The sequence below is a fragment of the Centropristis striata genome, chromosome 3 (assembly GCF_030273125.1).
Source record: "Centropristis striata isolate RG_2023a ecotype Rhode Island chromosome 3, C.striata_1.0, whole genome shotgun sequence".
In the NCBI taxonomy this organism is placed as follows: domain Eukaryota; kingdom Metazoa; phylum Chordata; class Actinopteri; order Perciformes; family Serranidae; genus Centropristis; species Centropristis striata.
The window spans coordinates 15,100,727-15,114,556 of record NC_081519.1 but is presented as its reverse complement, the minus strand read 5'-3'; the positions used below and the strand labels follow the sequence as shown (position 1 = coordinate 15,114,556).

Sequence of the window (13,830 nt, the reverse complement as noted above, 5' to 3'; positions counted from 1 at the left end):
TGTAGCGAGATGACACAGTGATAGTTTACATGTCAAAGCGGGTGAGATATCAACAATGGGAGCAAGAAAAGAGAAAGAGAAGGAACGTGTGTGTGTGTGTGTGTGTGTGTGTGTGTGTGTGTTTATATGTGTGTGTCAGGGGGAGGGAGTCTGTGGCTGAAACAGTAAATAACTTTCATGAGAATGAGTGCAGCCGGGGAGCCAGAGGGGGCACAGGGCCCAGAGTCTGCACTACACTAGAAAGTAAAGTACTCTGTGCATTGTGACCAGGTTGAATTTGAGCTCTGGTGCAATTTTAACCTCTGAACCTGAGGCTGTGTTTCACTCACTTATATCTTAGCCATGTGTTGTTATTTTAAAGGGAACATAATATGCAAATTACTTGAATTTTGGGGTTCTACTAGACCATTTTTAAATGCTTTAATGTTCACAAGGCATTATTTTTTTCTTGTGCTATCTAAGTATACCTTTATTCACCCTCTGTCTGAAACGCTCAACATTTTAGTGCGTGTCTCTTTAAAACCCCCTACCAAAATGACCCCATATGGCACACCTTTGCAAAGATAGTTTTCTGACACAGGTAGCCCACAAACAACTCCACTGTCTTATTTCACACTTTGTGGGTTGATAAGTACTCAAAAAAAGACTGAAAATCAGTTTTTTAAATAATATGTCCCCTTTAAGTGGCAGTCTTGTGATTAAATATGCACTGAATATTACATAACCACAGTTTGTAATGCAGTCTTTCTGTTCTAATTATGCATAAGCGTAAGCTAAGATAACCCTGAGAGTTGACAAATTATTATGATTATTATTTGTTCTTTAACATAAGTCTTTCAAAGTTAAAAGGGTACAATTGTAAACCAGTGGAGTACTCCTGCAACTGGTAGGATAGGACCTAGAATACTTTTAATGAAAAAATATCCTACTTGTTGAAGGGGTTTATGTGTACAGCTGGCAGTGACTGAGGTCAGAAATTGAAGCTGGTATTTTGATCTCCGGAGTGAAAGAATCTCCACAGTGTTGTTGCTGCACAGAACATTGAAAGAAAATGTTTCCAGAGGTCCTCTCATATAAACAGAAAGAGAGAGAGAGAGAGAGAGAGAGAGAGAGAGAGAGAGAGAGACTGCATCTCTGGACAGTGCCTATTGATCGCCACCCGGCACACATCACCACAACTTTCACAAATTGCTATTGAGAAGTGACCTGTAATGCAATTACTGGCCAATCCAGGGCCTTGGCTGCCATCAATTATTAAAAGCTGCCTGAGTCGTGGCCCGCTTTCCGGCCTCAGCTGGTGCGTTGTGTCATTATCACATCTGCTGGCCACCAGCTCGCCAGCTGCTTCAGCGGGGTACGGAACAAGATTTCCGAGCGCCACTTCCCACTCTGTCGATGATACGGCCAAACGAAGAAATTGAAATTGCTGTATTATATATTCCGGCGGCTACAGTGAAGGTGAGATGTTGAAGGTTACAGACTCAAATGGGTTTGGCTTTTTTCCGCACATTACCATGAGAATGGTATTTACAGAAAAGAAAATCTCTTTTTGAAAACTTAGGGTAAGTTTCTGCTTCAAAAGAACTTTGAAGAAGAAAAACAATATCAATATTTCATTGTGGCTCACCACTGGGTCTTGGATTTTTAAAAGTTTTAAACGTTAACAGAGCAGTGGCTACCGTTTCTAATCCTAACCTGTCACACATCACTGTCTTCTAATAATTCCCTATATGTTTCCACCTTGCTACTTACACTGTTAGCTCTTCTTTAATCACTTATACGTTCCTTGAATCGTTTCTGCCATCAGGGTTATGATGAAAGAAGACAGAGAAAACAGCAATGCAAGCATTGCATGATAATTGCCCTTAGCTTTGAACTGACACAATAAGTTTTTTTTTTAGTTGTTCTCATTATAAAAGCCCTTGTTCAAGCTGGGCTGGTGATTTTTTTCATCCGCAGTCATTGTGAAATTATTTATTTGTTATCTAGCTTTGCACCAAAGTACCACTTTAAAAGGATAGTTGGATTTTGGGGTGGGGGGTTATATGACGTGTGTATCTATAGTCAGTGTTTTACCTACAGTGGATGGTAGTTGGCACACCTCCAATTTGGAGAAGCAGGCAGGAGTACTGACACTGAAGCTAAGCAATGTGCTGCTGTTGACAGGAGCAGCAGCAAAATGTATTTAAGACACACAAAAACAAAACAAAACAAAAAATCTATATCAGTTTAAATGTATGCTGTATTATGAATATTTTCATTACTCTGCCTTGCTGTCAGACAACCCTTTGCAACAGAGAACTGAGGCTGTTTCCAATGCTCTCGTCAAAGCAACCAAGCATTATTATGTGACTTCAGTGTTTTAAAAGGTTAGTAACAATTCATCAGTTACACAATGTGTAATAAGACCAGCAACTATTCTATACTGTTTTGCGAGTTAAAATGACTCATTTTGCCAATGGAGTCTGGTTGCTTTGAAGACAGCATGGATAAAAGCTTCAGTTTCTCCTAAATAAATGTAAACATAGTCTGTCTGACGGCCAGGTAAAGCAGTGAAAATAATCTTAATATAGTGTATGCTTAAACTGATATTGATTTTTTTTTTAAGTGGGCCTTATTTAAGGTGGCTAAAAACACATTTTGCTACTGTCCCGTCCACAGCACATCTTCCGCGTCAGTACTCCTTCCTGCTTTTCTCCAAACTAGCGTCATCATACAGCCCCACTTCAAAAAAATCCAAACCATCCCTCTAAAATACAGCTACTGAAGAAGCAGCATTGCATTCACACAGCAACTTTAAATTCGGAATCCCTTGAACAGTTTTATTCTGAAATTCTAAAAAGCCATTTTGGAAAACAATTGATACTTACAGTCCATTGATTCAATTAAGTATTGTAAAGAGTAATAACTATTCTTAGCGAACTTTAATTTCACACCAGCAGTTGGTCTGAATGAAACTTAACAGAACAAACAGAAAGAACTTAAGAATAATATAAAGGAATGAGAGTACAAAATGCAAAGTATGGTGTCCCTCCTGCTGTACGATAAAAGCTGCAAGAATCCTGTAAAGCCTGAGGAAAAAATGAAACCACTGAATGAGAAATGGTGTTTCAAAGCCGCTGCCCTTTCCCGCACTGACAACTGAGAGACATGGGAGTAAAGCAGAGCCACACTAATGCATGAGAGAAAGAAAAGGTATTCAGTTTGGACCATAATATTCACCAATGATCAATAAAACTCCACTCTAATAGATACATTATATTGTAAGTGTGACTGATTTATTGCAGTTTATTGTTTACAGTTATCTGTTCCCTGTTCCTCAACGTTTAATGTGCACAGTAAATTAACTGAAGAGGCTACAGTAAATATTTCAAACAACACTGCACTTACTGTTGTGCAAAGACATGTACGTGTAGGAGTGTGAAGAAGACAAGGAGATACAGCTGAGTGTCATACAACTATTCAGGAAAAAAAAATCCCTGAACTAGCAGCATATTTCAAAGCAGCTGGAGTCAAGCAGACTCAATACAGCAGCAGCAGCAGCAGCAGCAGCAGCAGGAGCTAAAACTAGGACAATGGCAGAATGACTATCACAACCAGCTTATGGAGATACTTAAATCTATGTAATATACGCATGGCCAGGGCTGAAGCCAGCACACGCTGCTTAAGATGCTATTAAAGCTTTTTTTTTTTTAGGAATAACTCCAGCAGCTGCAGTTGCCCATGCCTCTGTCCTCTCCCCAGTGACAGCCAAAACCACTATATCAATAAGAAAGGGCAGGACTTTTTGTGTTTATGAAACAACCCCTATCACATAAGAAAAGGTTGGATGATTTCTCAGCACTTGAACAATAATGTGGGCATCAGAGAGAAGTTTGTGTCAAACTTTCTTTCTTTTCTTTTTTCACCCTAAAAGTGAATCATCTGTGGCTGGAAATTACTTTCTTTTTTGCCACTTTCCATTCTGGTGAATACATGGACGAGTCCTAAAGTGCCAGTAGTGACATTAACACTTGTAAATGCTCAGTGGAGCGGGCTGCTGAGGATGAAGACTCACTGGTGCGCTGTAAGGCTATGCTTTTTTGGATCAATACAAACTCAAGGAAAGGACAAGTTGATTTCAGACTGTGACAATAGCTTGAGCCAGCAATAGATTGAGATGCTGAAAAGAGCTATGGCACCTCTGAAATTTCTGAAGTGGGGACATGCTTTTAGAGCGAATACAAAAACATTTGGATCACCCAATAATGGCACTTACCAGAGGTGTTTTGAATTGCTCAGACAGCTCAATCCATTCCTTCAGAGAGCATATCACACGTTATAGGACTACTGTCTGTGGGCTCCATCTTTTCTGTCAGCGGCAATTTGTTGTAAATTTTTACTTAAAAGGGTCGAATACGTGTTATTTGAAATTATAATAAGCTTTAATAGATCAAGACTCAACACATGTCCCAATAGAGAGTGATAATGGGGCATTTTGCTAAATTCTCATTTTTGAATAGTTACACTGGGGAGTCTTTGCCCAAACTCCAAACTCTCCCTTTTAAATGAGATAACAGTAAAATAAAAAACTGGGTTATTGCTATGACATTGTGTGCACTTCACTTTGGCTCCATTGTATAAAGGTATGTCATTTCACATATGGATCATCGGTCCATTGGCCCAGCGGGTAGCATGCACCACTTCTGAAATTAGTTGGATTATTGGACTAAAGTGAAGTGCTGCCTCCAGACAGATGATTTTTTCTCATTTGTACAATCTGCTCAAACTCCACTTGGCAATGGGAGGTTGTAACATCAGGCCTGGAGCCCAATGATAATGGGAGCATTCAGACTTTATATGACAAAAGATGGTGTGTAGGCTTGTAATGATCTTTGTTACAATTATGGCACCATTCATGCTTCACTCCTTAAAGGGGTTTAACCAAAATAACACTATGTGATGCAAAATATGCCATATGCAATGGTCGGACATCATTGAGCATTTGTGCTATATAAAGTTGACCATTTAAAATGTTCACTGTTTTGTAAAGGTGTAGGCATGACAAAAAACCTTGACCTTGTTTACCGGTGTTTACTTGCTGCATGAAGTGGGTGTGAATGTCACATGGTCAGGTTCAGAAAATTACCAAAAGTATTTGACACAGACCCTCCAACTCAGATGCTGAAACAGTGTCAGGGGGAGAGGTTTCAGATGCTACTTGACCATCTGACAAGCACTTTGGCTGGATTATACTGACAGTTTAAGCCCACATGGGCTGGCGGCCAGCATGTGATGCAAGACCCAAAACAATCAATTAATCAATCAAACTGAAACCATGGACATCCATCATCTTCTTGGAAAGAAACGACCCCATAGATACAAGCAGCTGTTTAGGACCAATATTAAGGATTTCACTTGGTAACATCCTCTTGTGGCCATAGTAATTGTGACCGGAGCAAAAGAGGAAGCCAAGTGACATAGTATAAAGAGCGACAAAGTCTGCATGGGGAAAAGGTCTGGGCAAACTTATTTTAACTTAATGTCACTATGTAACTAAAGCAACTATGTTGGTAACATGGTATGTAATGTGCAAAACTAAGTGAAGAAATGTAACAAATTTACTTAAATTAACCCAAACTTCGATCCTGTTGGCGATTTCCTAAAGTTAACCATATAATTTTGGTGACTAAATCTAACAAAAGTGCGACTTTCATGATGTTAACCAAGAGTTAAATGCTGCAACCTTTACATTTAGGTATGGGGACATGTTGATCTCCTGCCACAGGAAGGGGTGCTAATTTCGGAAATGCTCCTGTGGGTTATATTAGAAAGTAGGAACAAACGACGTAGGTGGTTGTAAGGGTTGAAGGACTAAATGAAAAAATGAAATTACTAAAAATGTAGGCCCTTTGTAGGCTGTTTGAAAAACAAACACAAGAAAATGAATTACTTTGATAAGTTTATCAACACATAGTGGGGGTTTAGTTTAACCCTGAATTTAATTATTACAAACATTACTTTCAAGAAGTCTTTCTGCTTCTGTACTGTCTGTTGGGGAGACTCATTTGAATTTTTATTGCAGGCTTATGACCTGCCAGATTCAGGCTGCATACTGCCTTGCATAAAAGCTTTGCTCTGGTTTGGACACTAGATACTGTTTATTCTTTTGTTGCACTGGCTCCTGCCAGTGCCTGCTGCTCTTTCTTTTTATTGTTAGGCAGACAGAAATAAGTTGCTCATTAGGTCTATGAGTTTGCAAAAATCAGATTTTTCATGAAGCATATATCCGTATTGATGCTGTGTGTCGTTTTGGGCTAACTCTTGTTTGTGTGTTTCGCTCCAGCATTCTGTCGATGACTGTGGATCCATTAATTGGAGCGTGTTATGTGGCAAACGGTTTTCTTTTGGATAAGGGTGATTAGGATAGTTGATGAGGTGATGGCTTGGGGAGAAGGAGGGAATGTTTTAGCTTCAGGGCCTGCGGCATTATTCATGTGGACGTGCAGTTATTCCTCCTGCACACTGCACCACTAATCTAAATCTACAAGAAGGGGTGAACTACTGTACTCTACATGCATAGGGAGAAAAAAATCATAACGGAGCAACACCGATGCCCCCACTTCCAAACACCCCTTTTACTACCCACTTCACCTGTGGAGCCTGGCAGTAATCGACCAATGAGGGCGACTTATTGAGAAAAAGCTGCCATGAAACTGGGTCGCAGCAGCCAATCAATGCCATAGATTTCTTGCCCTGGCATTATCTCAACTGAGAGAAGGAGGGGGGGAGGTCGAAAAAAGAAACAGACACAAATCAGTCGGTATGGAGGCACCTCGACTATACCTCTCCTCCCACTCCCTCCATCCACCCACTCTCTCCAACCTGCCTTCATCAACCCCTTCCTCTTTCCTCCCTCCTGCTATTCATTTGCTTTCCGTCTTTTCTGTTGTTTGTTTGCCCCTGGGCTGAAAACTCTGTGTGTATATGTGTGTGTGTGTGTGTGTGTGTGTGTGTGTGTGTGTGTGTGTGTGTGTGAAAGCGCTCTGAAATGACGCATTGATTCACAGTGTTCTATATTTTCTCATCTGGCTCACTATTACAGTGCGAGTCAATCGACGCCGTATTTCTCTCTCTCTCTCTCTCTCTCTCTCTCTCTCTCTGTCTCTCCCTCTCCATGTTCCCTCTTTTACTTTCTCCCTATTTCTCTCCCCCCTCTCTCTTTCTATCAGAGTATCATGTTGTTGAATGGAAGTGTTTACGAGGAGTGTTGTATTGCCGTTACAAGAGACGGGTTTGGAGTGTGAGTGTATGCGTTGTGAGTATCAGCGGTGTGTTTTGTACCTGTGCGTGCTTGTGTGTATTTCTATGCATTATTCTAACTTGGAACAGGAGTGCACGCTTCTGTGCACTGTGTGGGGGCATATGGTAGAGCCTCAGCACTACATACAGTAAATCTGACACTGTGTTTGAGTAGATGCCAAATCTTTTTTTTTATTTTCGTTCTTTTTTTTGTGCGTGTGTGAGTATTTATATGTGTGAGGGAGGATTTGCTGGTGGGTATTTGTACCCTGTGGTTTGTACACACACTGCACTAGCTCAAGCTCTGCAACTCCACCCTGTGACCCACACACATCCACACACACGTGCGCGTACAGCAACACATCCTCCCACTCGTGAGGACTTTTGCCAGAATCAATAGAGGCTTTTTAATGCCTCTTGCTGTAGTACGAGTCTGAAACTGGAGCGCAGGATCACAAATATGTCAGCCAGGGGCCGGCGTTTGGGACGCGCCCCATTTTAGGCCTGTGTCACGTCATTATGTACAAAAAAAACCCCTCTCTATTTAACTGCTTATTGGCTGTGTACTTAAGTTTTTTACTGGTGATATATTAGTTATATTTGATTTTATTATATCTTTTACTTAAATTATTGTGGGCCTTTGGTACTTAAATATGAACTTTGCAGCTGTATCATGTTTGAGAAAATATACAAAATAATTATCAGAGCTCATTGGTAGAAAAAAGACTGGGACATCCATACTTTTAATTGAACCCTTTTCTTACCAACAAAAAAGTCACATATTATGCTAATTTTCAGATTGTATTTTATGTTTCTATGAGAACATGTTTACAAGCTTTAATGTAAAAAAAAAATAAACACTTAAAAAACATATATTTTTGTGCCCATAGCTGCTGCACTATTCAGTCTATATGTGAGACGCTCCATTGTAGTGCTTGTCTCAGGCTGCTCTGACTGGTTAGTGTTTCCAGGTCTTCAACATCTCTGCTTGCAGTGTCTCTGTACTGTCCATCATGTTAGCCGGGGCAATGACCATAATGGCTTTAAAAAAACAAAAAATGTCCTGAGCTAAAACTGATATGATGATAGTAGTTGTAAATGGTGCGTTCAGAACGATGATAACCGGATGTTTGTTCTCACAGGGATTACTTAAAAATATTTAAAACTTTCGCCACATTTAATTTAAAAATCTGACATTGTAGTTACATTACTGTATATGACAAAAACAAGGAAAAGCAACAACAGTCACTCCAGATAGTGGCACTAGTTTCGTGGCCCCCTATGGCCGCTGGACCTGTGCTCAAGACGTTTATTCTGTGATCCATCAATGGTCTCAGGGAGTAAGTGGTGTTTCTTATAATTTAAATGTGCCCCTTTGAATGTTTTGAATGTCCTCAAACAATGCAGCGGGTTCTGTGTCAGTCGAGTTGATTTAATTACGGTAGCAGAAAGTTATTCACCATCAGCATAATCCTGTGTACCTAGAGTTTGTAGCACTATAATGGAATGAGGGATGTGAAAACAATTTGTCATCTATCACAAATAGTTCAATGTCAGTGTCACTTTAACAGCAATATTTTTGCTTGTCGCTTGTTTACCCAAAGTCTCTCCTGACACTGCACCTGCTCACACACACACACACACACGCACACACACACACACACACACACACACACACACACACACACACACACACACACACTCACACACAAGGCAGCTCTTAGTACTTTGTCTGAGATACACCAACAGCCTACAGCCATGCTTACAGGGCATTTCCTCTAGGAAGCCAAATCCCCTCTTCTCTCGGCTCACCTGGCAGCGAGAGAGAAAAGACGGCAGAAAACTTTTTAAATGTAAGGGTTGGGGAGCAACTTTGACGATAAAAAGCGCATCAGGACGCGAAGTGAAGGGGAAAGAGGCTTTAAGGGGGAAAAAAAGGGATTTCATTTGCAGGGTTTTGGTTGTGTTGGCCTGTGAGTGGGGGATTGATAGAGGATGGAAGCAGGGAGAGAATAAGGTAGTGAAGAAAACCTGAAGGAACAGAGGAAAGAGGGTGTAGTAGTGTGCCATAAAACGTCCCACTGCTTTTCCCAGGGCCAAGTCCTCGCTCTGTTTCTAATGAACTCATTTATTCTGTTTTGCTGGCTTTACCTTCACCAGCAACAGAAGACAGTCTCCTGGTCTGCCTCTGTGAAAGCTCTGCTTCAGGGTTTGTTGAGCATCTAGGTCTGTCCTATGGCATTACCTTTGTTTACTTAACGCTCACCATCGATCAAAAACAAAAACCTGAGACTGTCCTCCGCTGGCAAAAGCATTGCTAATTAGCATTCTCTTCTAAAGCAATGTTGATTGCAAGTGACTGATTAAATGTTGCATTACTATGTGGTGTCTGAAGCCAAATACAGTCTCTTTTCCTTAAAGATGTAAAGGCAGAATCCTTTAAAAAGGTTGTTTTTGTGCCTGTATCTTCTGGTCAAACAATAGCAACAAAGGCAAAAACATCAATCGGCAGCACATTTTGTGTGAACACAAAATCGCATTCTGGTTTTGGCCAAATATTTAATCTCTCCTCCTCTCTCTCTCTGCATCTCTGTCTCTCCCTCCCTCTTTCTTTCTGAATAATATGCCACTGGGAAGTGAAAAAAAAAACCGAGAGCACGGATCCCCACTCCTCCGCTCTTCTCGGCTGCACGTCTGTGATGTCATAATCACTCACATCAAAGGCTGTGCGCTCAACACGGCGACTGTCAGCTTCCCTGGAGGCGTCATTAAAAACGAACAGAGCAAACCGAGCCAGGCCTGACAGAGACGCATCAAAACTTCCTAACACGCACATACCCATACATGCGCGGGCGGGCATATGCATGCGCTCACATAAGCGTGGATGCACGTGTGTTCAGGTGCATGCACACTTAACTGAAATGTATTAAAAACACACATGCACATGCTCACACACAAATATGTAATCATCAAATCATGTATATAAAGAAAATGCTCACAATCCATTTAATCCCTCATACACACACACACACACACACACACACACACACACACACTAACAATTGAATATCTACCTCTTCTTTACAACAATGTCAAAAATTCCTTATTCTAGCGTGCATGAATACGTTCCGAGAATCGAAACGAGACATGCCTTGCTTCCAGCTGCATTGTACATGTGAGTGGTAACATCTACAGCATGAGAACATCTGTTGTGTAGATATGCTGTCGTGATGTACATTCATGATGCACACTCATGTTGCAGAGATCGTGCACACAAATGTACAAAATAGCCTACATCCACCCGCTCACCCGCTTTTCATCCCTCTCTGTCTATCTCTGCCCACCCACATGGATGCACACACACACACACACGCGCACGCACACACACACACACACACACACACACACACACACACACACACACACACACACAAGAGCACACACTCATTTACACAAACTGGAGGAAGGACTATAAATAGTATGCCTATGATGCGATGCTGTGTGTGGTTTCTCCCTATGGGTTTGTGTGTGTGACTGTCAAAGTGAAGAGAGAGGGAGGGAGGCGGTGGGGGAGCGGCGGAGGAAGAGGACGGATATTTAAGAGAAAGAAGGGCTGCACTCATGTCTGGTGTACAGCCAGTGATAAACAGAACATGACAAGCATGGCAGAGACAGTCAGTCCCCTTTGATTTGAATGAATATAAGGCATTATATGTTAAAAATGAGCATCTGTGTGTCTGTGTGTGCCAGAGTGAATCCTAGATGTGTTTATGTAAGATTTTTTGCTTCTGGGTCGACATGGCGTTCCTCGTCTATGACTTACCCCTGGCAGGGTCTTCTGCTCGTGCAATGCATTCTGGGCTTTCAGGGCCGACTCTCTGGCACAGTAGGTGAGGAAGGCACAGCCTGAAATACAGAGAGAGAGAGATGATTATGTTATGTGAACTGGGGACAGAGATGGAGAGAGATACATGGGAGGGGGCTGCACCAATCACCAGCAAATAGCCAAAACACACACACACACACACACACACACACACACACACAAGCCTGCAGCCATAGCTCTGAAACTCTGTCTACATGGCAGCACTGGGAATTTGCTCGTGTTTGTGTGTGTGCCTGCTCATGTTTGTGCACAGTGAACAGTATTTCAGCCACTGAACAAACGGAACATTCCTCTGTACACAAACGTAATCCATACGCATGCAAAAAAAGACATGAAAGTGAGACGGAGAATTGCGGCTTTGGAGATGCGACGATTTGTGCATTCTGTTCTGCGTGAGAGCCATTCTGCCCGCAAAACACATCAAATCTGACTGAGCTTTCTCCCTGGCAGTCTGAAATAGCAGTTATCCATTCGTCCATCGCACTCTTCTGGCTGCTGTGACAGGGATAGACATTTCCCTGACAGCTTCTCTCTCTTTCTCACCCCCTCCCCCTCCTCCCCTCTCCTCCTCCCTCCACCCTTCATTTCTCCGTCTCTCAGCTCCATATGTTCCAAGACTACCCACAATCCTCTGTTTTGTTAGCACCTGGGCTGACATGTGGGGGTGGAAGGAAGATGGAGACGCAGGAGGCAAGGAAGGAGAAGAAGGAGCCGTGGGGAACGTGTAAGCCGTTCCCTCGCCACCCCCTGTTGACAGCGAGGCGCACGCCACTGTCAGAGAGCTGACAAACTGTCAATCTGCAGATCAAGGCTAATGATTCATGTGTTTGACAGTTTAATAAAACACTTACAAAGACGATTGCACAATAGGCTGCCGTGACACAATTCAATTTGAGGCAAATATTCTTCACACTGTATATGCAGGGGTTTTGCATATTCGCTTCTTTTTTTTTTTTAACTAAATGACATTAAAAAAAAAGCATGAATTCAATTAAATTCAGTGAAAGAAACAAAAATCATCCACGAGGGACAATTAGTCTGTGGGTTTGCACCGGGATGATATTAGCAGGCATTTGGAGCATTTGAAGGGTTCTTTTAGTGAACAATGAGCTAGACATAAACATTACAGTACAAGAAAAAAACTCTTGATGCACTGTTCTTTTTTTTCAGTTTTTGAAGTCTCCATGCAGACATTGACAAACTGTTCCCTGCTGCCTGCAACTAACACGAGCACAAAGAGACAAAAGAGGCTGAGTAGACGATTATCACAGACCCCTCCCCCTGCAACAAAACACACAAACATAGTTCAGTTTAAAGAAAGCCCCTTCCTCTTATAGCTCTTCCCAGTCATGCTATGCTTTGTTCTTTTTGCATACTGGGGGCTATTTATTGTTAAGGGCAGCACCATGTACTATATGCACAAGCAGCATGCCTCCCATCCTCTCGGCTCCGTGTCTTTAACCCCGGGTCTTCCTGATGGCGGGGCACTGGGGAGCTCCGCCTGTTGGTGTTTTTAATTAACGGGCCTCTCTCTCATTAGGCGAAGTGGGAGCTGGCCGCTGACAGCTTGGCTACCTCCCCGTCCTCTCCGGGCCTGTCGTGTTAACGCTACATGCCGGCGCCGTCCCACAGGAAACACACGCAAGTCTCTGATTCACACGCCTGACACTCACAGTGTGGGCACCCACGGCATCTAGTATAAGCAGTAATGGAAGATCCAGCTATACTATACCACAATGTAACAATACTCTAAAAATAGCACATTATCTATTAAGGTTATATTGTGATATTTACATTTACATTTAGTCATTTAGCAGACGCTTTTATCCAAAGCGACTTACAGGAAAAGTAAAAGTAAACAATCAAGGTATAGTGCAATAAGAGCTATTAGTGCTAGTGACACTAATATATATGATATATTGCACTTTTGATTATTTCTGATGTACGAGTGTATAAGCTGCATTTTAACATTGTGGGTAGTTGATAGGGGGATTATTTTAACTGATTTATTTCCTGTTAGGAAGGTTCATCCAGTGGTTCCAGTTGTTTAGATAGATACATTGCATTTATAAACTCATTCACATAATTGCCAAGTTGCTAAATGTTGACACTGAATGTATCAGTAAAAACTTTTTATGATTTTTATGACTTTTTATGATTATGATCAGAATCAAAATTCTTTTTTTCACCAAGTGAGATTGTGCATAAAAGAAATTTGAGGACCTAGGACCTGCATATTACAATAGCAGGGCGAAAAAAGAAGAAAATAATCGAATAGGAACAATAAATACATTACTGGAGGCAAGCATGTATGCCCAACAAGGTATGTCACACTGATACAGAATGTAGATATGGCTGCATAAATTATAACCAATACAATATCAACTCTAGCCGTATTATATTAAAATCTGTAAAATCTGTTCATCGCATCTAAATATTATATTTAGGCATATCTCTCAGGACCCGGTTAAAGTTAGAGAAAGTTCATGGTCTTGGTTTAATATAGACATTGTACGCCCACCATCCAGGCAACCACCTCACTGACCTTCGTGCAATACAAAAATATAGCACTTGCTACACTTTGTGTTGCCAGGGAACACAATTCAGGCAGCGGTTACATTTCCTTGCAAAATGTATTTTTTTGTTGTTGTTTTCTTTGCTGA

General features: G+C 41.5%; 1 protein-coding gene across 1 annotated transcript in view; it reads right to left on the bottom strand.

The window, feature by feature from the left end:
• The window catches only part of celf4 (CUGBP, Elav-like family member 4), a 95,475-nt gene that overhangs the window by 59,391 nt on the left and 22,254 nt on the right, over window positions 1–13,830 (bottom strand). The window contains exon 2 of the mRNA XM_059328422.1: window positions 11,105–11,187. Within this exon, the coding sequence (XP_059184405.1) occupies window positions 11,105–11,187 (83 nt within the window). The remainder of the gene's footprint in view (window positions 1–11,104; window positions 11,188–13,830) is intronic.